The following is a 21,512-nucleotide window of genomic DNA, read 5'->3' as shown; positions in this document are numbered from 1 at the left end:
GCAGCCGGGGCTGGGGAAGCCGTGCCTCCCCCCAGTGACAGGTCCCTGCACAGGGGCCGTGCTCCCCATCCCTCCCTGCCTGGCTGGGCTGGGACCCCCCAGGGTAGCCCCGTTCCCTGCTGGCTGCAGCTCCCCCAGGCCCGCAGGGAGCAGGGCTCGGTCCCCAAGGCCGCCCCGGGGCAGGAATGCGGCTGACCCGAGCCTGGGCAGGGGCGGGGCGGGGGCGGCCCATTGTTGGCTCGGTGTAACCCGAGCGCGGCGCTCCACACGCCCAGCGGCCCCTCCTGCGCTGCCGCCAGAGGCGGGGAGCCGGCGCCGGGAGCTGCAGAGCGCGGCCAGGGCGCCCGGGGGAAGGAGCCAGCCCGGCTGCGCGCAAGGGGCTCCCGGCAGCTCCAGCCCAGACCCCCAGCCCGGCACCGCGCGGCGCCCGGGGGAAGGATCGGCCCCTTCCCCAGCCTCCGGGATGCCGAGGGATGGAGCCCGGCCCTAGAGCCCCGCAGCGGGGAGCCGGCGGCGGTGAGGGGTCGGGGAGCCGGGCGCTGGTGGTGGGGGCCGGGGGCTGGTGGCAGGGGGCGGTGGGGGGCCGGGCGCTGGTGGCAGGGGGCGGTGGGGGGCCGGGCGCTGGTGGCAGGGGGCGGTGGGGGGCCGGGCGCTGGTGGCAGGGAGCGGTGGGGGGCCGGGCGCTGGTGGCAGGGAGCGGTGGGGGGCCTGGCGCTGGTGGCAGGGAGCGGTGGGGGGCCGGGGGCTGGTGGCAGGGAGCGGTGGGGGGCCTGGCGCTGGTGGCAGGGGGCGGTGGGGGGCCGGGGGCGGGTGGCAGGGAGCGGTGGGGGGCCTGGCGTTGGGTGCAGGGGGCGGTGGGGGGCCGGGGGCTGGTGGCAGGGGGCGGTGGGGGGCCTGGCGTTGGGTGCAGGGGGCGGTGGGGGGCCGGGCGCTGGTGGCAGGGGGCGGTGGGGGGCCGGGCGCTGGGTGCAGGGGGCCGTGGGGGGCCGGGGGCTGGTGGCAGGGGGCGGTGGGGGGCCGGGGGCTGGTGGCAGGGGGCGGTGGGGGGCCTGGCGTTGGGTGCAGGGGGCGGTGGGGGGCCGGGCGCTGGTGGCAGGGGGCGGTGGGGGGCCGGGCGCTGGGTGCAGGGGGCGGTGGGGGGCCGGGCGCTGGTGGCAGGGGGCGGTGGGGGGCCGGGCGCTGGTGGCAGGGGGCGGTGGGGGGCCGGGCGCTGGTGGCAGGGAGCGGTGGGGGGCCGGGCGCTGGTGGCAGGGAGCGGTGGGGGGCCGGGGGCTGGTGGCAGGGAGCGGTGGGGGGCCTGGCGCTGGTGGCAGGGGGCGGTGGGGGGCCGGGGGCTGGTGGCAGGGAGCGGTGGGGGGCCTGGCGTTGGGTGCAGGGGGCGGTGGGGGGCCGGGCGCTGGTGGCAGGGGGCGGTGGGGGGCCGGGCGTTGGGTGCAGGGGGCGGTGGGGGGCCGGGGGCTGGTGGCAGGGGGCGGTGGGGGGCCTGGCGTTGGGTGCAGGGGGCGGTGGGGGGCCTGGCGTTGGGTGCAGGGGGCGGTGGGGGGCCGGGCGCTGGTGGCAGGGGGCGGTGGGGGGCCGGGCGCTGGGTGCAGGGGGCCGTGGGGGGCCGGGGGCTGGGTGCAGGGGGCCGTGGGGGGCCGGGGGCTGGTGGCAGGGAGCGGTGGGGGGCCGGGGGCTGGTGGCAGGGGCGCTGGGGGGCCGGGCGCTGGTGGCAGGGGGCGGTGGGGGGCCGGGCGCTGGGTGCAGGGCTGGCGGGCACCCCGGGGCCGCTGGACTCGCCCGGGGGCAGCAGAAAAGGGAAACTTTCTTGGGCCGGTTGCTTGAGCTCCGCTCCGGGGGCCGGGAGCTGCGGAGCGGGGAGCTCCCCGGGAGCCCGGGCGGGGCCGGCGGACTTTGCCCGTGTCCTGCGGCAGCGGGGTCTGTAAATCTGTGACCAGCCGCGCCGGGCGCAGGAGCCTTTGTCAGGCGGATTAACCATTAAACTGGCGGCCGCCCCGCGGCTCCCCCCATGGGCGCTGGAACCTGGGTGCGGGGGGGGCGCTGCCCCCCGGCGATTCCATCACATCTAGGGTCTGAGTTTGGTTCCCTGGCCCTCGGCGCCCCTGCTCCCGGTCACCCCATCCAGACACGGGGAGCCCCCAGGCGCGCCCAGCCCGCCCGGCCAGGGGCAGTGAAAGCCGGGGGCGGGCAGCGCTTGTTCCCGCAGTGGCCGGTGGGCTGCGGGGCTGGGGGCGAGTCCGGGCTGGCGCTGGCTGGAGGGAGCGGCCGGGGCTGGGCTGGCTCCCCCGCGCCCTGCCTGCGCCCAGCGCTGTGACGGGGCAGGGGATGGGGAGACAGTGCGATCTCAGCCCCCGGTCCCATGCCCTGTCTCCTGGAAGCGCCTGGTTCTCCCGGCCTTGGCTGGAGCCAGCTCCGTGGGGTGACTCCCCCCCGCCCGCACCCTCCTTCCTGCTGGGATAACTCGGATTGTCCCGGGGTGTCCAGGACACCGAGGCAGCCCCCTGCCCTCCCACCGGCTCCTGGGTGCCCGCTCCGCCCGCGCTGACCCTGTTCTGAAGTAGCTCTGGGAGAGCCGCATCCGCCAGGCTGGCACACCCCTGCCTGGGGGCCAAATGCTGCCAGCCCCCTGCAGGAAGGGTGGGGGGTCCTCTTGGGCCCACACCCTCCCTCCAGGCCCTTGCCCGCTCCGGATGGAGCGGAATGGAAGGGGTTAACAGCTCAGCTCCTGGTGGGGAGTCTGCGTTGCCCCCCTGAGGCGGGGGTTGAGGCTCTGGGGGTTCCCCGGGGGCTGGAACACTTGGGGCGCGAGCAGGCTGTGGCCGCGGCAGGGTAAGTGGCTCTCTCTGGCCCTGTGTTTTCAGGCTGTGAGGGCTCAAGGCTGAGCCGGGAAAGGAAGGGCAGGAAGATGCAGCCACTGCCCTGTGCCCTGCTGAGCCTCCTGGCAGCGGTGACAACAGGGGCTCAAGCAGCTGCTTCCCCAGGAAGGACAATGGAGCCAGGTATGAAAGGCCAGGGGGGGCCTGGCGGAGGCAGGACAGAGCCTGGGGGTGAGGGGAGCTGGGAGGAAGGACCAGGGGTAGCCTGGGAGCCCGCAGAGCTGCCAGGAGCAGGGGGAAATAGCTGGAGTCACAGCCTAGTTCTTAGCACTCGGGCCTGGGGCCGTGCGGGTAGGTGTGCGTGGCACACAGGCGTGTGCAAGGACGGGGCGGTAGCACGGAGTGTGTGCCCAGCACGGGGAGGCGCTGTTCAGAGGCGGGTACCACGACGAGTATCGAGTGCGGCTCCAGTGGCCGCAGGTCCAGGCCGGCTCCTGTTGCATGAGGCCCGGTGCAGACAGATGGTGCAGTTCAGCGCTACGGGGGTCGCACCGTGCTCCAGCCAGGCGTGGGGCTCAGCTGGGCAGCTTTGCTGAGGTTTTTCTGTCTCTTCCTCCTGGCGCTCGGCTGCGTAGCCCACGTAGGATGCCGGGGACTTCCAAGCAGCTGGGCTGGTGCTTGGTTCCTGGGTCCCTTGGTGGTGCTTGGGAGCTGCCCAGTGAGACTCTCACAGCACGGAGGGTTAGTTAGTATTGTGGTAGCAGCCAGAGACCTCAGCTCAGGGGGCACCGACTTGGCTTTTCAAAGCCCTCAGCTAATGGAGCGTTTGGCCCTGGCCCTTCCCCAGGGGCCCAGAGTCTGGCTGCTCGAGGCTGGGCCAAGAAGAGCCTTTTCGCCTCAGACCTGGCAGCTGGCTCCGGAGCGGTTGTTTGTCTTGCCGGCTGTGGGCGGGTTTAGGCTCCTGATAACTCTGCTCTCAGCCTCTGCTCTGGTGTCAGCCACTGAGCCCCAAGCCAGCAGCTGATGGAGAAACTGCCTGAATGATAAAACCTCCCTCCCACCCCATCTCCTGGGTCTGCCCGAGCAAGGCCCTGGCCCTGGCCCTGCAGTGGAGTGAGCCAGGCCGGCAGCTGGAGTCACTCGTTATGGATTCTCTGGCTTTGTTCAGGACGTGTCCTGGTTAAAGTGTGGTTGTGGGGGATTTGGGCTCAGCTCTCGTTAGCTCTGACTCCAGATCAAACCTGCTCCATTTACACACAAAGCAGCCAGCCCTGCAGACCCTTGACATCTGGCCCCTTCTTCCCTCTCCTCATCTGCAGCCCTAAGGGTTCTCAGTCACCACGCCTGGGGCAGAACGGACTCACTCCCCTCACTCTGCAGGGCTAGCAGGAGCCGGGAGCTGGTCGGGGTGGGAGGGAATCCCCCTCGCCCCCCTCTGGTGTGCCGTGAGGGGGCAGGCAGCCGAACAGAGCAGCGCCTGGCCAGGGATGGGCAGTGCCCTTCGGAGGGGATAGGTGGTGTCCGGTCTGGAGATCAGCTGTGAGAACTCCGGCAAGGTCAGGGCCAGTCAGGGGCAGCAAGAGAGGGGCTGGGTGGGGCCATGGTGCAGCGAGCTGTGGGGAGGGGGAATGCGTGCCCGCCAGGTTCCCAGGGCCCTGCTCTGCGGGGGTGTCACCAGAGCAATTACGGTTCAAATCCAGGTTAGACAAACAGGGCCGGCGGGAAGTGCTGGAGGCAGCTAAGTGTGAAAACCCATCACTCCTGCTGGCCATGCCCAGCTGGGAGCCCTCCCTCCCCAGCCCAGCCAGCACTAGGGGGCGGGGGGGGGGGCTAGATGCTGCTCCCCTGTGCTGGCTGCTGCAGCTCTGGGACAGCCACGCCGGGGGCTCCTCTCCTCCAGCTGCACCAGCTGACCTAAAGCACACGCAGTACCAGTGCTCTCCTCAGCCCTGCAAAGGGGGCCGGGGCTGAGCCCAGGCAGAGCATGGGAAGGGGAAGAAAAATGGGCCCAGCGGGAGGTCAGACGGGAAGAGGGGCTGGCGGGGGAGGAGCCGCAGTCCCTGGCTGCCTGAGGGGTCCATTTGGGAGCCTGTCAAGCAGCCAGCTGAGGGGATGTCTCTGTCTGGGTGCCCTGGGGGCCGGGAGGGGGCACGTGCCGGGCTCCCTTCTCGGCAGGGCCGGTGCGGAGAGCTGGGCTGGGGGTTCGGCTGAACGCGAGGAGGCTCTGCAGCAGGAGATGAAGGGCCAGCATGGAGTTCGGGGGTGCTGTCAATGGGAGAAGGCTGCGGGCAGGGGGTGATGGCACCTGCCCTGAGTGGGGATCCTGCGCCCTTGGCCCCCAGTGTTAATGCTGGGCATGCCCCATGCCGAGGGCCTCTGGAAAGGGGAGCCAATGCCACGGGCAGCCTGGCTCTGGGATCCAGAAAACCAGCTCCCCCACCACACCGCCCCCATGTGCTGGCCACACAGGGGCCCAGGCCCTGGCCTTGGAGCGGTGCGGAGAGGAGGGAGCAGGCCCTATGGCCTGGGCTCATCAGCTGGCTGTGTCTGGGGCCCGGGGGCAGCAGTAAGTCCATGCCAACCAGTGGCTGCTGATTAAAGCCTCTTATCTCTGGGCTGTCTGCCCAGGGCAGGGTCCATGCGCCTGCCTGTGGCTCCTCACGTGCTTGGAAATGCCACCACAGGACACGCTGCCCCCATCTGCCCTGGCTTGTCCATTGCAGAGGGTGGAGGGAGCAGCTGCTTGGGGCCTGCCTGGGGCAGAGGTCCCACTTGGCTGCCCGGGCCCATGGCTGGCCTCTCCGCAGGGTGTCAGTGTGTGGGGGAGCTGGGGGAGCCCCGCAGCCAACAGAGCTGCTGAGCTTGTCTGTGGAGGGATGAGCTGCCTGCGGGCCCTGGCGCTCAGCTGTGTCCCCTCTGTGCTGGGCAGCGCTCTTTGAGAGCCGCCTGCTGGAGACGGAGGAGGAGCATCTCCTGCTGGACCCCGGCCACGTACTGAAGCTTCACTGCGACGCCAACCACAGCCTGGACGTCGCCTGGTACAAGGAGGCCAAGCAGCTCTTCCCAGGCGGGCGCGTCCGCATCTGGCAGCGCACGCTGGAGATTGCCGAGGTCGCCTACGAGGACTCGGGGCTCTATGGGTGCCGGGCGCAGGACACCGGCCAGAGTCTGCACAACTTCACCATCTCCGTTGTGGGTGAGAGCCCTGGGCAGGTGGGGCCGTCGTGCCCCACTCCCCGCAGCACCCCCTGCTGGGAGAGCCCAGGATCAGCCTACCTGGGAACGCTCCCCCCCACCCCCACCCCCCAAGCCAGCCAGTGCTCCTGCCCCGCTCCCGGCAGCGCCCCCTGCTGGGTCTGGAGTAGCTGGGTACACTCTCCAAAGCCAGTGCCCTGCCCCACTCCAAAGAACTGGGGCTGGAGTAGCCGGGAGCTCCCCGGCAGCAGGAATGTGACCCCTCTCGTAACACTTTCCTTCAGACTCGCTGGCCTCAGGTGATGATGATGAAGACAGCAACGGGGACAGGTCCCTCGGTGATTCAAACGAGGAGCCCACCTACCGCAGAGGTCAGTCCCGGGGCCAGCTGCCTGCATGGCAGGGGCTGTCCTGAGCCCCCAGCTCTGCTGGAGCAAGAGGCGAGGGAAAAGGAGTTTGGTGTTGGGTTATTCAAGCTGCCAGGAGTGCAGGGCACCCTGCCCGTACGCCTCTTTCTCTGCAGGAACGTTGCTGTGCCCCTCCCATCAGCCCCCATGTGCTTGGCAGCCTCTGTGGGTCACCCATGGCAGGCGGCTGAATGAGGCCATGTCCTGGCCTGTGCTCAGCTGCACAGGGTTCCTGGGTTAAGCTCTGTGCCTGGGGCAGAGGGCAGTGCTGGGGGACCGCTGCTGCACCTGCCGGATGGCTTTGCAGTCCTCTTCCCTGCTGTCCCAGCGTTCGATACGTGGGAGCTTTGGAGGAGCTGGAGCACGGCCTCGCCGCAGGGTGGGCTGGGTCCCTGGGCACAGCGCCGTGCACACTCCAAGCCCCGGTGCTTGGCGCTGGGAACGTCTCCCGCCCCCGGGGCTAATGGCCGTCGATCGTGCAATGTCTTCCTCAGCCCCGTATTGGACGCAGCCTCAGCGGATGGATAAGAAGCTGCATGCTGTCCCCGCGGGAAACACGGTCAAATTCCGCTGCCCGGCGTCGGGGAGTCCCAGCCCCAGCATCCGCTGGCTAAAGAACGGGCGGGAGTTCCGGGGGGAGCACCGCATCGGCGGGATCCGGGTAAGCGGGATCCCAGGGAGCCGATCGGAGCTGTCACCTCTCCTCCCTTGGGCTCTCCCCTGGTCCCCTCGAGGCCTCTGGCTGAGATCAGAGCCTCCTGTAACCAGGCGCTGCCTCTGAGCCGAGCCCTCCGCGATACGGGGAAGGCTTCTGCCTGCCGGCTCCATGGGGGGCTCTGCTGGGCCCCGGGTGCCCTCTGCCTCCCCTCACCTGGTGCTTGTGTCCCCATCTCTCTGCAGCTCCGGCCCCAGCACTGGAGCTTGGTCATGGAGAGCGTGGTGCCCTCCGACCGGGGGAACTACACCTGCCTGGTGGAGAACCAGGCTGGCAGCATCTGGTACAGCTACTTGCTGGACGTGTTAGGTGAGGCCTTTCCCTGTGCCAGGGCAGCCCTGGCTCACAGCGGTAGGAGGGGACACTGACTCTAGGACTTCCCCATCCAAGTGCTGCGTGGTGCAGACTATAGGGGGCTGTACTAACGAGGGAGCACGAACGAGGGGTCTGTGTCCCTGTCAGGGGCCGTCCCCAGGCAGCCTGGGAGCAGACCAGACTCCTGGGTGCAGGGTCACTGATCCCGAAGCTTCACAGCGCTTTGGAGATCATCTGGGTCCTGGCATCAAATGAAAGCAACTAACCCCCAGCGGGGACATGCCTCCCGCCCCTCTCTGGCCCTCCTCTTCTGGCTGCTGCGGGCCTGGAGGAATTCCGGGCCGGGCGGTGGTGCTGGGCTGGCAAGGTGTCTGCGGCAGCCGTGGGTAATGGCAGAGGAGAGTCAGCCGCCAGGGCGAGGAGGGAGGTGGACAGACAGGCAAGAGACACGCTCTGACCTGAGCGAGCAGCTGGGTGCTGCAGGGGGGAGGGAGGGGGCTCCCGTCTGACCCCTGGGGAAGAGGTTCAGAGAGGCTGTGACCGCCCCAGGCCAACGGGGGGAGTTGGTGACACAAGCCAGGTGCCCTGCCTGCTAGAGCCCTGCTCTGCCCACTTGGCCGGGGCCCCGTGCGGCGGCTGGCGCATGGCGCGTGCGGGGCGGAATCGGCCCTGCTGCAGGCTGTCCAGCTGGGCGATGCTGCTCCCTTCTTCCCTCCCGGCAGAGAGGTCCCCGCACAGGCCCATCCTGCAGGCCGGGCTGCCTGCCAACACCACGGCGGTGGTGGGCAGCGACGTGGAGTTCTTCTGCAAGGTGTACAGCGACGCCCAGCCCCACATCCAGTGGCTCAGACACATCGAGGTGAACGGCAGCAGCTTCGGCCCCGACGGGGTGCCCTACGTCCAAGTGCTCAAGGTAACTGCCCGGGCCAGCCCCCCCGGCGCAGGGCGCTGGCTCTCCGGGTGGGACTCGAGGCAGCCTGGGGGCGGGGAGCAGTGGGAGGAGCCCCAGACCTAGGGGCAGCAGGGTATCCTCTAGGGGCTCAGGCCAAGCAGGAATGGCCGGGCAGGCTCCGCCTGGGTCCATGGAGCCCAGCGCCCCACCGCCATGGGAAAGAATCAGCTGCCCGCTGGGACCCCTTTGCCCTGCAGCCCAGCTTGAGGAGGAGGCCAGGGCCCGTGTGTGGGGCTGGGCCCTGATGCTGCGGCTCTGACCCCCGCAGACAGCCGACATTAACAGCTCGGAGGTGGAGGTGCTCTACCTGCACAATGTCTCCAGGGAGGACGCTGGGGAATACACCTGCCTGGCCGGGAACTCCATCGGCCTGTCCTACCAGTCAGCCTGGCTCACCGTGCTGCCAGGTAAGGCTGGGGGGCTGGGAGAGCTCCGGCCATGGCAGGGCCCCACCTGCCGAGACCCCGGGTGTGCGGGGCGGAGCAGGGCCCAGGCTCACTGGCTTCGCTCTCCAGCAGAGGAGCTGGTGCGGGAGGTGGAGACCCCCGAGACCAAGTACACCGACATCGTCATCTACACGTCGGGCTCCCTGGCTGTGGCCATGGCTGCCGTCATCGTGGTGCTGTGCCGGATGCAGACCCAGCCCAGCAAACAGCCCCTGGAGCCCATGGCCGTTCACAAGCTCTCCAAATTCCCGCTCATCAGACAGGTACGTCCGGGGCACGGGGGGCCTGCGAGCCCCCAGCAGGTCTTGGACACTGTGCGTTGGCCACAGCCCTCTGCTGAGTCTGCAGGGCACGGGCCCGGCCGCGGCGTGTGCATGCTACTGCCCTGCCCTGCGCCTGGCTGCAACCTCCCGCTGCGGCCGTGCCCTGCACTGCACCTCTTCCCCCCTCTCCCCCCCCAGCCGTGCCCTGCGCTGCAACCCCTTCCCCCCTCTCCCCCGCCCAGCCGTGCCCTGCCCTGCCCCTGGCTGCAACCTCCCGCTGCGGCCGTGCCCTGCGCTGCACCTCTTCCCCCCTCTCCCCCGCCCAGCCGTGCCCTGCCCTGCAGCCCCTTCCCCCCTCTCCCCTGCCCCTCCTCCAACCTTGCCCTGCACTGCAGCCTCTTCTCCCCCAGCTCCGGGGCTGTGCCCTGCACTGCAATCAACCTCTCCCCCCAGCGCTCCCCGGCTTGGCCTGGTGGTGACAGCGGGTCTCTTGGGCTCTCCCTCAGTTCTCCTTGGACTCAAGCTGCTCAGGAAAGTCCAGCACGTCCCTGATGCGCGTCACCCGCCTCTCGTCCAGCTGCACCCCGATGCTGGCCGGGGTCCTGGAGCTCGACCTGCCGCTGGACTCCACGTGGGAGTTCCCCCGAGACAAGTAGGGCCCTGCGCTGCTCTCGGCTGGCCCCGGGGCCGTGCGAAGGCAGGCGTGGTGACGGATCACCTAGCGCTGCCCTGCTGCAGGGGGCTGGGGCTGGGGCCCGGGCAGACAGACAGACAGATCTGGGCCTGTGTTATCATTTGCCTCAAAGAGCCATTCACAGAGTGAGGGCCCAGCGGAGAGGGCAGGAGACCCGGGGCCTGCCCCAGCCTCTGCCACTGGCTCCCTGCGTGGCCCTGGGACACGGGCTCTGGGTCGCTTTACTGAGAGCTCGTTCCGGCTTCTCAGCCTCCTGCCACTGCTGCTTCTTCCTCCGCGCTCCATGCAGGCTTTGAGGAGGGGAGGTGCAGACCCCCCCGGCCGGTCTGGGTTTTCTCTGGTGTGCTCCGTGCGTCGCACAGCTGTGCGTGGGGAGGGCCGGGGACGCTTCCTCCCCTCCCTCTCCCGCTCACAGGAGTCTCTGTCCGTTCCGCAGGCTGGTGCTGGGCAAGCCCCTGGGAGAAGGCTGCTTTGGCCAGGTGGTGCGAGCAGAGGCCTATGGGCTGGACAGAGCCGGGCCGGACAGAGCTCTCACTGTGGCTGTGAAGATGCTCAAAGGTAACGGGGCTGCGCGGGGCAGTGTCCCAGGGCTGAGCCCCGGGTACGCAGGTTCCCTGCCCTGCAGAGTGACCTTCTCCCTCTCCCCCAGACAACGCCACAGACAAGGACCTGGCCGACCTGATCTCCGAGATGGAGATGATGAAACTGATGGGCAAGCACAAAAACATCATCAACCTGCTGGGGGTCTGCACGCAGGACGGTGAGGGGCTGCCACGCTTCGGGGGTGGGGAGGGGCTGCTGGGGTGGGGGTTGTTATATTCACGGAAGGGGGGTTCACTGCCATGCTTGGGGCGGGCGGGACTGCTGGGGGGCCGGGGGGGCTGCTGAACTCGAAGCGGGGGCGGAGCAGACTGAGCTTGAGGCGGATGGGGGGGCGCTGCCACCCTTTGGAGGGGGGTTGTGCTCTGCGGGGGGTGAGGGGTGCCCCAGCGACCCTAAGCCCCACCGGATGGTCCGGCTCCACAGGGCCACTGTACGTGCTGGTGGAATTTGCCTCCAAGGGGAACCTGCGGGAGTTCCTGCGTGCCCGGCGCCCCCCCACGCCTGACTACACCTTCGACGTCAGCGCCATGCCCGAGGAGCAGCTCTCCTTCAAGGACTTGGTCTCCTGCGGCTACCAGGTGGCCCGTGGCATGGAGTACCTGGAGTCAAAGAGGGTAAGGCTCTGGCTCTGGGGGCGCCGGCTGGAAATGTGGGCGGCTCTGGCTCTGGGGGCGCCGGCTGGGATTGGGGGTGGCCCTGGCTCTGGGGCGCCGGCTGGGAATGGGGGCGGCCCTGGCTCTGGGGCACCGGCTGGGAATGGGGGCGGCTCTGGCTCTGGCTCTGGGGCGCCGGGTGGGAATGGGGGCAGCTCTGGCTGTGGGGGCGCCGGATGGGAATGGGGGGCCCTGGCCCCGGGGCGCTGGCTGGGATTGGGGGCGGCTCTGGCTCTGGGGGCGCCGGCTGAGAATGGGGGCGGCTCTGGCTCTGGGGGCGCTGGCTGGGATTGGGGGCGACTCTGGCTCTGGGGGCGCTGGCTGGGAATGTGGGCGACTCTGGCTCTGGGGGCGCCGGCTGGGATTGGGGGCGGCCCTGGCTGTGGGGGCGCCGGGTGGGAATGGGGGGCCCTGGCCCCGGGGCGCTGGCTGGGATTGGGGGCGGCTCTGGCTCTGGGGGCGCTGGCTGAGAATGGGGGCGGCTCTGGCTCTGGGGGCGCTGGCTGGGATTGGGGGTGGCCCTGGCTCTGGGGGCGCCGGCTGGGATTGGGGGTGGCCCTGGCTCCGGGGCGCCGGCTGGGAATGGGGGGGCCCTGGCTCCGGGGCGCCGGCTGGGAATGGGGGTGGCCCTGGCTCTGGGGGCGCCGGCTGGGAATGGGGGTGGCCCTGGCTCTGGGGGCGCCGGCTGGGAATGGGGGTGGCCCTGGCTCCGGGGCGCCGGCTGGGAATGGGGGGGCCCTGGCTCTGGGGCGCTGGCTGGGAATGGGGGGGCCCTGGCTCCCGGCAGACTGAGCGGCATTCCTCCTGCAGGAAGGGACGGGGGTTGCCATCAGGGAAGTCCCAGCCAGCTGGCCCGCTCCAGCTTCTCTGCTGGGCCTTATGGGGGGCAAAGGGGGCTGTGTGCTGTCGAATGCAGGGAACCCAGGGGGTTGCCCATAGCCGAGGTCGTGGCACAAACCGCTCTCAGTGGAACAGCTCCCCACACGTCTCCCTGCTCTGGGCCACGGAGCTTGGGGGAGGCCACTGAAGAGTTAACACGCCCTGGCCCAGAGCGCCCCCCTCCCCCAGCCCATCACTGGAGCCTTGGCTGGGACCCGGCTCTGCCAGGCAGCTACTGGGGGGCAGCAGGTGCTGGGCTCAGGCAGTGCCCGGGGGGGGCGGGAGGCTCCTGGCCCCTGGAGCGGAGGTCGTGGGAGAGACGTATTTGGCCAGGCCCCCGCTAAGGGTGTCGGGCTGCAGCACGCGCCCCCCCCCCGGCCCTGAGCTGCCCCCTCCCTGCAGTGCATCCACAGGGACCTGGCCGCCCGCAACGTGCTGGTCACCGAGGAGAACGTGCTGAAAATCGCGGACTTCGGCCTGGCCCGGGACGTCCACCACATCGACTACTATAAAAAGACCAGCAACGTGAGTGCGGCGGGGCAGGGTGGGGGTGCTGAGGGCCGGGAGGGGGGGAGTAGGGCGGGGCGGTGGGTGGGGAGGGGCGGGGGGTGCCGAGGGAGGGGGCTGGGGTGGGACGAGCGGAGGGAGGGTGCCGAGGGAGGGGGGTGCGGTGGGATGAGGGGAGGGGTGGGGGTGCCGAGGGCCAGGAGGGGCGTGGGGTGGGATGAGGGGAGGGGTGGGGGTGGGACGAGGGAAGGGCCGGGGGTGCTGAGGGCAGGGAAGGGTTGTGGGGAGGGGCAGGGGGTGCCGAGGGAGGGGTGGGACGAGGGGAGGGCCGGGAGGGGCGCGGGGTGGGATGAGGGGAGGGGTGGGGGTGGGACGAGGGAAGGGCCGGGGGTGCTGAGGGCAGGGAAGGGTTGTGGGGAGGGGCAGGGGGTGCCGAGGGAGGGGTGGGGATGGGACGAGGGGAGGGCTGGGAGGTTGCGGGGAGGGGCGGAGGGTGCCGAGGGAGGGGTGGGGGTGGGACGAGGGGAGGGCCGGGAGGGTTGCGGGGAGGGGCGGGGGGTGCCGAGGGAGGGGTGGGGGTGGGACGAGGGGAGGGCCGGGAGGGTTGCGGGGAGGGGCGGGGGGTGCTGAGGGAGGGGTGGGACGAGGGGAGGGGTGGGGGTGGGATGAGGGGAGGGCCAGGAGGGACACGGGGTGCCAAGGGAGGGGTGGGGGTGGGACGAGGGAAGGGCTGGGGGTGCTGAGGGCAGGGAAGGGTTGAGGGGTGGGGATGGGACGAGGGGAGGGGCGGGGGTGCCGAGGGAGGGGTGGGGGTGGGACGAGGGGAGGGCCGGGAGGGTTGCGGGGAGGGGCGGGGGTGCCGAGGGAGGGGCGGGGGGGGGGCCGGGGTGCCCGGGGCCGGGAGGGTTGCGGGGAGGGGCGGGGGTGCCGAGGGAGGGATGGGGGTGGGGGAGGGCCAGGGTGCCCGGGGCCGGGAGGGTTGCGGGAGGGGTCTCGCCTCGCAGCAGCAGCCGTGGGCTGAGGGCTTTTGGTCTCCCTGCAGGGCCGGCTGCCCGTGAAGTGGATGGCACCCGAGGCCCTGTTCGACAGAGTGTACACGCACCAGAGCGACGTGTGAGTCCGGCTGCGCTGCCAGGGGCCGGCCTGGCGTGAGGGGGCTGGGGGCCCGGGCCCGCGGGCAGCCCCCGCCGGGGCTAGCTGGGACTGTGCACACAGCAAGGCGTCGAGTGTGCCCCGTTCTCTGAGTAACGGAGGCCAGATGGGCACCCCCAGCCCACGGCCCTGTGACGGCGGATGTTCCAGTGACAGTGCCCTGCCCCCGGTGCCTGTCCGAGCCCCACGCTGGGCCTGACGCTTGCCCTGTTCCTAGGTGGTCCTTTGGGGTTCTGATGTGGGAGATCTTCACGCTGGGGGGCTCCCCGTACCCTGGGATCCCGGTGGAAGAACTCTTCAAGCTGCTGAAGGAAGGGCACCGCATGGACAAGCCCTCCAACTGCACCCACGAGCTGTGAGTACCCGCGCTGCCCGCTGGCATGGGGGGGGGCGGGTTCCTCTGGCTGACGGCTCTCTGCTCTGCCCTGCCTTGCCAGGTACATGCTGATGAGGGAGTGCTGGCATGCTGTCCCCTCCCAGCGCCCCACCTTCAAGCAGCTGGTGGAGGGGCTGGACAAGATCCTGGCAGCTGTCTCGGAGGAGGTAGGTTCGCAGAGCAGGCAGGCCCTGTGTGCGTGGCGCAGGAAGGCGGCCAGCGAGTTCCTGGCCTGTCTCTGGGGGGCACGCTCCCTGCGATGCTGACGGCTCTTCCCTCCCACAGTACCTGGACCTGTCCATGCCCTTCGAACAGTACTCGCCCTCCTGCGAGGACACCACCAGCACCTGCTCCTCCGACGACTCCGTCTTCACCCACGACCCCCTGCCCATCACCCCCCGCCTCTTCTCCTACCGCAGCGTGAGGACGTGAGGGGCCGCCCGGCACTGGCGTGGCTGCCCAGGGCACCTTGGCTCTGGGGGTTGGACAGCCTGGCAGTGGGGCTGGGAATGACGAGGCAGTTCTTGTGGCACTTCCCCTCCTCCCCACCGCAGGGCCCTGGAGAGAGCTGAGCAGCGGGAGTCTCTGAGCCACGGGCACCCCCGCCCCCTCCATCCCAGCCCCCGGACCTGCTCCTTGTGAGGGGTTGGCCTCGGCTGGCCTGGGGACTTCCATGGGCCCCACAGCCTCCGGCTGGCGTCTGCCCTCCAGGCAGTCAGGGCACCCTGGGCCTTCGCGCGCTGCCCAGCCCCGAACTGTGCTAGCTGGGCCCCGAACCCAACGCCGCCTCCTGCAGGCAGAGTGAACTCACGTCCGCCCCTGGGCAAGGGGGGCAGCCTGGGGCGTGGGCGTGGTGCCCAGCGGGGCTGCCTGGGGCCACCCACAGGCCTTGCCCAGGAAACTCTGCTTGTTTTGTTTTGATGTCATTTTTAATCATATTTTTGTGATACTGTACCAGTGGGAGCCAGGTGTGCGCGCACACGCACACGCACTGGGAGTGCCCTGCCCAGGGCCCAGCCAGCCGCCCCCCACAGCCCACCCAGCCCTGTACATAGCTAGAGAGGAATATTTATGTACATAGCGTCTCTAATGCACATGAAAGATCGCCTGGATAAATTATTTTTGGAATAGAGCCTCTTGCTGGAGGTTTCTTGGGGAGGGGTGGGGGCTGCTGCTCCATGCACCGAGCTGGGGTGTCGGGCCCAGCCTGGACCCTTCCCATGGTGACCTGGGGCTTGGACACGTCTCCCAGAGCCCCCTCCTTCCTCGCCCTGCGCTGCTTCCGCAGTGTTGCGGGCATTTCTGCCAGGCCCTCAGCCCGGGCTTCCGGCTGCAGGCACAGCTTCCGTGTCCAGCCGGCATCCTCCGCCCCGGGGCAGGCCTGGAGCCTCGCCCCTGCCAGGTCTCCCCCGTGGCCATGGAGCCCCCTCTGCCTCACCCTCACTGCAGGGTCTTGCCTCTGCCCGTGGGACAGCCCAAGCAAGCCACGGGCTCCTTTGGCCTGGGCACCATCTCTGGGGCCAGGGACTCGTCCTGGCTTGTCGGCCCCAGGCCTGCTCTCGTCCTTGGCTTGTCTGAAAGCGGGCTCAGCCCCTGTGGTTTCCCCGTCGGAGCCGGGAGCCGGAGGGGGTGGGGGCAATGCTGCCTGGGGCCAGGCGGCGCCTTGCTCAGTGGGGTGGGGGCGGCACGGCCATCGCCCCCGGGACACCACGGGAACCTGTGGCAGGGAGGGACGGAAACCTTCGCCCTCAGCGGCTGCGTCGTGTCCCTGGGGGCCGGGGCACAGATCCTGGCAGGCAGGAGTGTGGGGCCGGGGCACAGATCCTGGCGGGCAGGAATGTAGGGCGCAGGCAGGGCTGCGACGGGAACGGGAGGCCAAAGGCTCCCTGGTCAGAGGTGGCCGGTTCTGCCCCTTGGGGAGCCTGGCTGCTGGGAGCCCCTCTGGCTCCGTGCGCCCTGGCGACTCCAGGGCAGAGCGACGCTGGGGGCTGCCAGCTCCCCCGATGCCAGAACTGCCTGGGGTGGACGGCTGCAGCTGGCCGTCTGAGAGGCGCATGCTCCCGCAGTGGGGCAGAGCGCCCTGCCCTGAGACAGGGGCTAGCCGAGCCCTGGGGGTACAACGCTGCCCCGAACGCTGCTGGGCCTCCTGTGGGCCGCTCTGCTTAAATACCAGGCAAGCGCAGCAGAGGGGGCAGGGCTGGGGCTGGGCCAGTCGCTGCCCCCGGGTGTGCTCCTGGCCCACAGGGCGGGAGGGAGGAGCTCCAGCCGGTGGGTGCCCTCCTGCCCAGCATGCTGCCCTCTCCGCACGTGGCCAGCCCTGAAGAGCTGCCAGGGCCCGAATCGCTGCAGCGCCCAGAGTCAATGGCCGCCATGGGCCGGGAGCCCCTGTGCTGCCCCGAGGGGTGGCTGCCGGGAGCCCTGGGCTGGGCGCACGCTGTCTGTACGGGCTCTGGGTGCCCCGGGGCACGGCAGGAGGTGGGGGTGGCCTGGGGCCCGCTCATGCACAAGGAGCGGCCGCATCTGTTCTGCCTTAGACACTGTTGCGTTAAGCCACCGTGATCTCCACAGCCCGCGTCCCCCTGACCCTGACCCAGCAGCTGCCAGCTTGCTCCCAGGCTGGGGAGAATGTCCCGGCTGCGCACCAGCAGCCCGGAGTGTCTCTGCGCCTCCCCCCCGGCCCGCCCCCTCTGAGCGGCCTTCCTCTACCCCCCCAGCACCCCGCAGGGGGAGGGGAGGGGACAGGACGTGCTGCCGGGGGGGCGGGGGCAGCTCCAGTGCTGGGGGTGAATTCCAGCTTCGGCCTGTGTCACGCTGGCTCCTTCCCCCCAAGCTCAGCCCAGAGCCCGGGCACCTGGCAGCAGGAGGGGCTGCAGCTGTCCCTTGCCCCGAGCCCTGCTGCGCTCTGGGTTTAGGTTTCACCGGGGTCTCCAAGGACTTGCCTCTCCTCCGCTCCGGCTGGATTGGGTTTCGCTGGGCCGTTAGCCTCAGGATCCTCTTTCATCCTCCCACCCCCAGCTGCGGCTGCAGCCTGCCCTTTCCCTCCAGCTGAGGGAGGCAGGGTGGGGACAGGGCCCCCCCCAGACAGGCTAGAGGATGGGGGTTGGCTTCGGGCAAGCGGTGCTGCCAGCCTGGGCTAGCACTGCCCCCTCAGCCAGGTCAGCCCTGCAGGCCGCTGGCCTGTTCAAAGGCAACTGTAACTAATTCCCCAGGGGCCCTGCTAGAAGCAGCCTGGAGCGGGCCCGGGCTGCCCCACTGCTGGGGGGGAGCAGAGCCTGCTGCTTCAGCCACTTGATTCCAGCTTTTTGTGCATCACGGGGTTTTGATCAGCCCCCTCCCCCCAATACAGTGACTGGAAATCACAGAGCCCCAGGCTGCCCGGGGCTGAGCCGCATAGCACAGAGCAGCCTGGCCCTGCCCCTCATTCCCATGGCCCCAGCTGGGGGGCTTGCTCTAAACAACCGTCTGCAGGCCTGCCCCCTGCAGATGGTGCCAGTGCAGGTGAGCGTTCAAGGCAGAGGGACGGGGGACCCCATGTCCTCATGGCCAGCTGCCCTGGGGTCATAGGGACAGGCGCTGGGGCCGCGCTTGTGTCCCCAGCCCCAGGGGGAGGGGGGATGAAGGACACGGGAGGCCCCTTGTTGCAGCTGATGGGCTGGGGAGTGCCCAGGCGGGTGTGAAGTGGGGCAGCCCCACGCCTCGCGAGATGCTTGCCCAGCACTAAGGGAAGTGGTGCTAATTCTGCTCACTCGTGGGGCTGGGGCAAAGGGGTGCTTGGCACAGGCAGCCCTGGGCGAGCTCTTGGTGCAGTGCCGCTAACCCAGCATCTCTGGGGTCCAGGGGCTGCTTAGCTCTTAGCTCAATTCTCTTAACTCGCCCGTCGCCTCGTCATCACACCCCCGGCTCGGGAGGACGCTGGCACCCGGGTGTCCCCGAGAGCAGAGCCTGGTGCACTAGGCTGCAGGTGGGCCCCAGGGGGGCGCGTGTCCCGGGGCTGCATGTCACCAACTGCTCCTCAAACACACCTCACAGCCTCCAGCTTCTGTGCTGTGATTGGTCACCCACGTGGCATGGCATCACTGCTGCACCCTGGCGGGGGCATCCGTAGCCAGCCTGCCGGTGCTCCAGCCCTTTGTTCCCCAAGGGTTTTGCAAAGGAAGCCTCTCTCCTCTGCCTGCCCTGCCAGGGACCTTGGGCTTCACACACGTCCACTGCTGGCGGCTGCCCAGATACAATCACTTCTGTGTGTGCTCAGGGCACAGCCGGCCGGGTGGTGGCAGTGAGCTGGACCGGGTGCAGGTGGTTGGCACTGGGCTGGGTGCAGGTGGTTGGCGGCGGGTCAGGTGCGGGAGGTTCGGGCTGGGCAAGGGTGGTTGGGGCCGGGCGTGGGAAGTTGGGGCAGGGCCAAGCCGGGCGTGGGTGATTGGCAGGTGGGCCGGGCCAGGGGCTGGTAACTCTCTAGTCCCAGCAAAGACTGGCTCCTTTTGTGTACACGCTGCACCGGGGGAGGAAGGGCTCCCAGCAGTGGCAGGAGCCCTGTCCTCTCCCTGCCCCCCAGGAGTGTAGATTGGAGGGGGCAGGGCAGGCATTTCCCCCCCAAACTCCTCGGGCAGGCATGGAAGTTGCCCCCCAAATCCAGATGTCAAACTGCACCAGTGCCTCTGGCCACTGACCTGCTACAGGCTGGCGGGACTCGTCTAGGCCAGCACCTCCGCCCCACTGGGGAAGGCGCCTTCCCTGCCCTCCCCCACTCACAATCCCTGCTCCTGGCCCCCTCCCCAGCCCACGGCAAGAGGCAGACAGACCACCAGCAGGTGTGAAACCTGCCCTGGCCCAGCGTGGAGAAGAAACCCAGCTGTCCGCTAATGTGCCAGAACCGATGCATTCGTCACAGCCCGTGAATGAGGGCATTGAGCCAGGCCCAGGGCCCGCTGCCCCGGCAGCCAGCAGGGCCTTTCTTGTCCCACCCTGAGCAGCTCCCGCCCTCCACGGCTCGGCGAGGGGGAGGGGTGTTTAGCCGGGAATGGCTGGGGGGATGCAGCATCTGGGCAGCGTTGGCCCCCTGCACCGCCAGCGCCCGCCTGCGCCTTTGGCTACAGCCAGCTCCGTCCGCTTCCTTCCGCAGCAGCCCCCAAGGCCTGCTGCGCGCTCAGCCACCCCACAGTGCTGGCCTGTCCCTGCCGCCGGGGAGCTGCGGCTCCAGGGAAGGGGACGGATGTGGTTTCCCAATCACTCGCTCTTCAGTCCCTGGGTCCTGGCCCACCAAGGGCCCTGGCAAACGGACCTGGGGCCAGTTGCCAACGCAGGCGGGAGGAGGTGAATTAATGGATGTTTAACACTAGCGCTGGGCCAGGTGGAGGGAGACAAGGGGGAGACTGTGTGCAAGGAGCTCGCAGGCCCCACAGCAAATGCGCTGCTCACGTTCCCGCTCCCCATGCAGGCTGCAGGGTATGGGCAGCAAACAGGCGCGTCTCCTCCCCGCATGGCAGCTGGCCCTGGCCAGAGGCTGGTGTGCCAGGGAACAAGGCCTGGCTGCTCCCAGGCAGGCCCACACTTGCTGGTTTGTGTTAAGTGTTCCCCGCTTTGTTCCCACCCATTTAGCTGAACCCCCTTAGTGCTGTGTGAGCACAAGCGGGCAACTGGTGGCAAGCCAGGCCCAAGCGGCTGCTCTGGAAGCGGAGGGCTGAGCTAAGCAGAGGGGCCGAGCGGAGGAGTCTGCCTAGCTGAACCCCTCCTCTTCGTGTCTGGTGCATGCATGAGCTGGCGGGCCCCTCCCCAGCACGCTGGCTGTCAGCACACGCAGCGAGCCGAACGCCACCTTCGCAGGACACAAGCTCTGGCCCCCCAAGTCGCTCTCGGGGGCTTATGCTCCCGCCCCCAGCCCAAGTGGCCCTAGCCCACGCACTGTCGTTCCCAGCAGTGGAGGGGTGCCCCGTCCTCAGCTCTGCAGCCAGCAGCCCATTGCAGGCCATTCCCCGTGCCCTGCCCATCGTCTCAGCCCCAGAGACAGAGCGCGGCTCCCCCGGGCCTGTGCCCGGAGAGCCCTCCCTCGCCTTCCCAGGAGCCACGCTGGACGCACTGCTGTGCGCTCGGCGCCCTGACCAGCGGGAGCTGGCCTGGGCTCGGGTAGCCGGGAGGGATGCTGCAGAGAGGAGTCACGGCACAGGGGTTTGAGCGAGTTGGCCATTCCCCCCTTGTGCTGGTTCCCTGCCCCCGCTGGGCTGAGCGACGGTGGGCTCACAGGTTCCCCAGGGAGTGCGAAGCACCAGCCAGGGTCCCGCAGAGCTGCTCTGGGGAGGGCTGGCCTGGGAGCTGGGCTGCGTGGGGAGCTGTGCGCTGAGAAGTGCTGTCCAGGGGCATGAGACGCCACCAGACCCTCTACCAACCACTGGTGATGGGAAAAGGCACAAAAAGGAACCAGGATTCGTCTAAATCAAAAGGCCCCTGGACCCAGCTCAAGGCCTGTGCTGAGACCCTGCTTGGTAAAAACAAGCCCTGGAAGGAGAAATTAATGAACCAAACGGGGTGCGCTGGAAACGAGGCCTAATTGGTGGACATATAACAAGGGGTGGGGCTACTCCACCCACCGCTCCCTTCCTGGGTCCTTACGGTAAGAGACTTTGGGAAGAGCAGATGGAGGCTCCTGGAGTGAGACTCCCCATCATGGCACCTCTGCCCTCCAGCTCCTGGGACCTGGAGCCACCTTTGTCCTGATCCTGAGAGCGGGACCCATGTGACTGCCCCAGCTGCAGCTGGATCCTGACCCCCTTCCCCACGGGTGAAACAGGCTCAGACTGTAACAACCCCAGCTCGAGCCCAGCTCAGCCAACGCATCTCTCGCTCCCAGAGGCCAGCAATCACCATCTTTGGTGCCAGCTAAGAGCCTGACCCCAGGGGTTTCCTTCGCAAACTCTCTCCAGCTACAGGCCACAACAAGGGCTGGGTCACAGTGGAAGCCAGCCTCAGAGGCTGTAACTGCTTTCCCTTCGGGTTGGTCTCCTTACCAACAGGTGACAGGCGGGTGAAGGGTGTGTTTGCCATGGCACTAACATCTTAGGGCCCCTTTAGGCCCTTGGAATTAGTGCAGCAGGGCACTCGGGTGGCACCCCCTGGTCATGCAGCCGTCTGGGAAAGCCGGGGCTGTAAATCCATCAGCCAGTCAGCGCAGAAATACCCCGCGGGGCTGGGGTGGGCAGGCCCAGCCCACAGAGTGCATCTCAGCGACGCAGCCCCCGCCTTGCCCCCACAAAGCACGTGGAGAACTCCAGCTAGCCAGCGAGCTGGCGAGAGCCCAGCTGTGGGTGAGGAGCGGGGCCCGACAGGACCCACGCTGTGTCCCCCTGTGCTGCAGCGCTGGGCACGCGGGGGGGCTGTGGCAATCGGGGAGCCTGGGGCAGAGCCCAGCACAGGGCAGGAGCCCTGACGTCCAGCACTGCTTGTCAGATGCTTTAGTAACCGGGATTTAGCCCCGATCTCAGCCTGTTTGGGCTGGTTTTCTGTGAAGTAGAATAAAGAGCCCAGGTCCCTGCACAGCACCTCCCC

General features: G+C 69.2%; 1 protein-coding gene across 2 annotated transcripts; it reads left to right on the top strand.

The window, feature by feature from the left end:
• Positions 1–294: 294 nt before the first annotated feature.
• On the top strand, positions 295–15,105 carry FGFR4 (fibroblast growth factor receptor 4). Of its 2 annotated transcripts, none has more exons than XM_043521250.1 (18): positions 295–516; positions 2,862–2,999; positions 5,746–6,012; positions 6,296–6,382; positions 6,913–7,079; positions 7,319–7,442; positions 8,171–8,361; positions 8,669–8,807; positions 8,919–9,109; positions 9,616–9,761; positions 10,240–10,361; positions 10,453–10,563; positions 10,830–11,020; positions 12,341–12,463; positions 13,488–13,558; positions 13,815–13,952; positions 14,035–14,140; positions 14,259–15,105. In XM_043521250.1, exons 1-18 carry the CDS (start codon positions 474–476, stop codon positions 14,403–14,405), a joined length of 2,502 nt encoding a protein of 833 aa, XP_043377185.1. In that variant the 5' UTR covers positions 295–473; the 3' UTR covers positions 14,406–15,105. The 2 variants fall into 2 exon arrangements, with proteins under 2 accessions (XP_043377185.1, XP_037763361.1); XM_037907433.2 differs by having other exon boundaries at positions 296–516; positions 8,916–9,109.
• The last annotated feature ends 6,407 nt before the right edge of the window (positions 15,106–21,512 follow it).

Source organism: Chelonia mydas, chromosome 8, assembly GCF_015237465.2.
Source record: "Chelonia mydas isolate rCheMyd1 chromosome 8, rCheMyd1.pri.v2, whole genome shotgun sequence".
Classification (NCBI taxonomy): Eukaryota; Metazoa; Chordata; order Testudines; family Cheloniidae; genus Chelonia; species Chelonia mydas.
The sequence above is the reverse complement of the archived record's forward strand: the minus strand, read 5'-3'. Positions and strand labels throughout refer to the sequence as shown.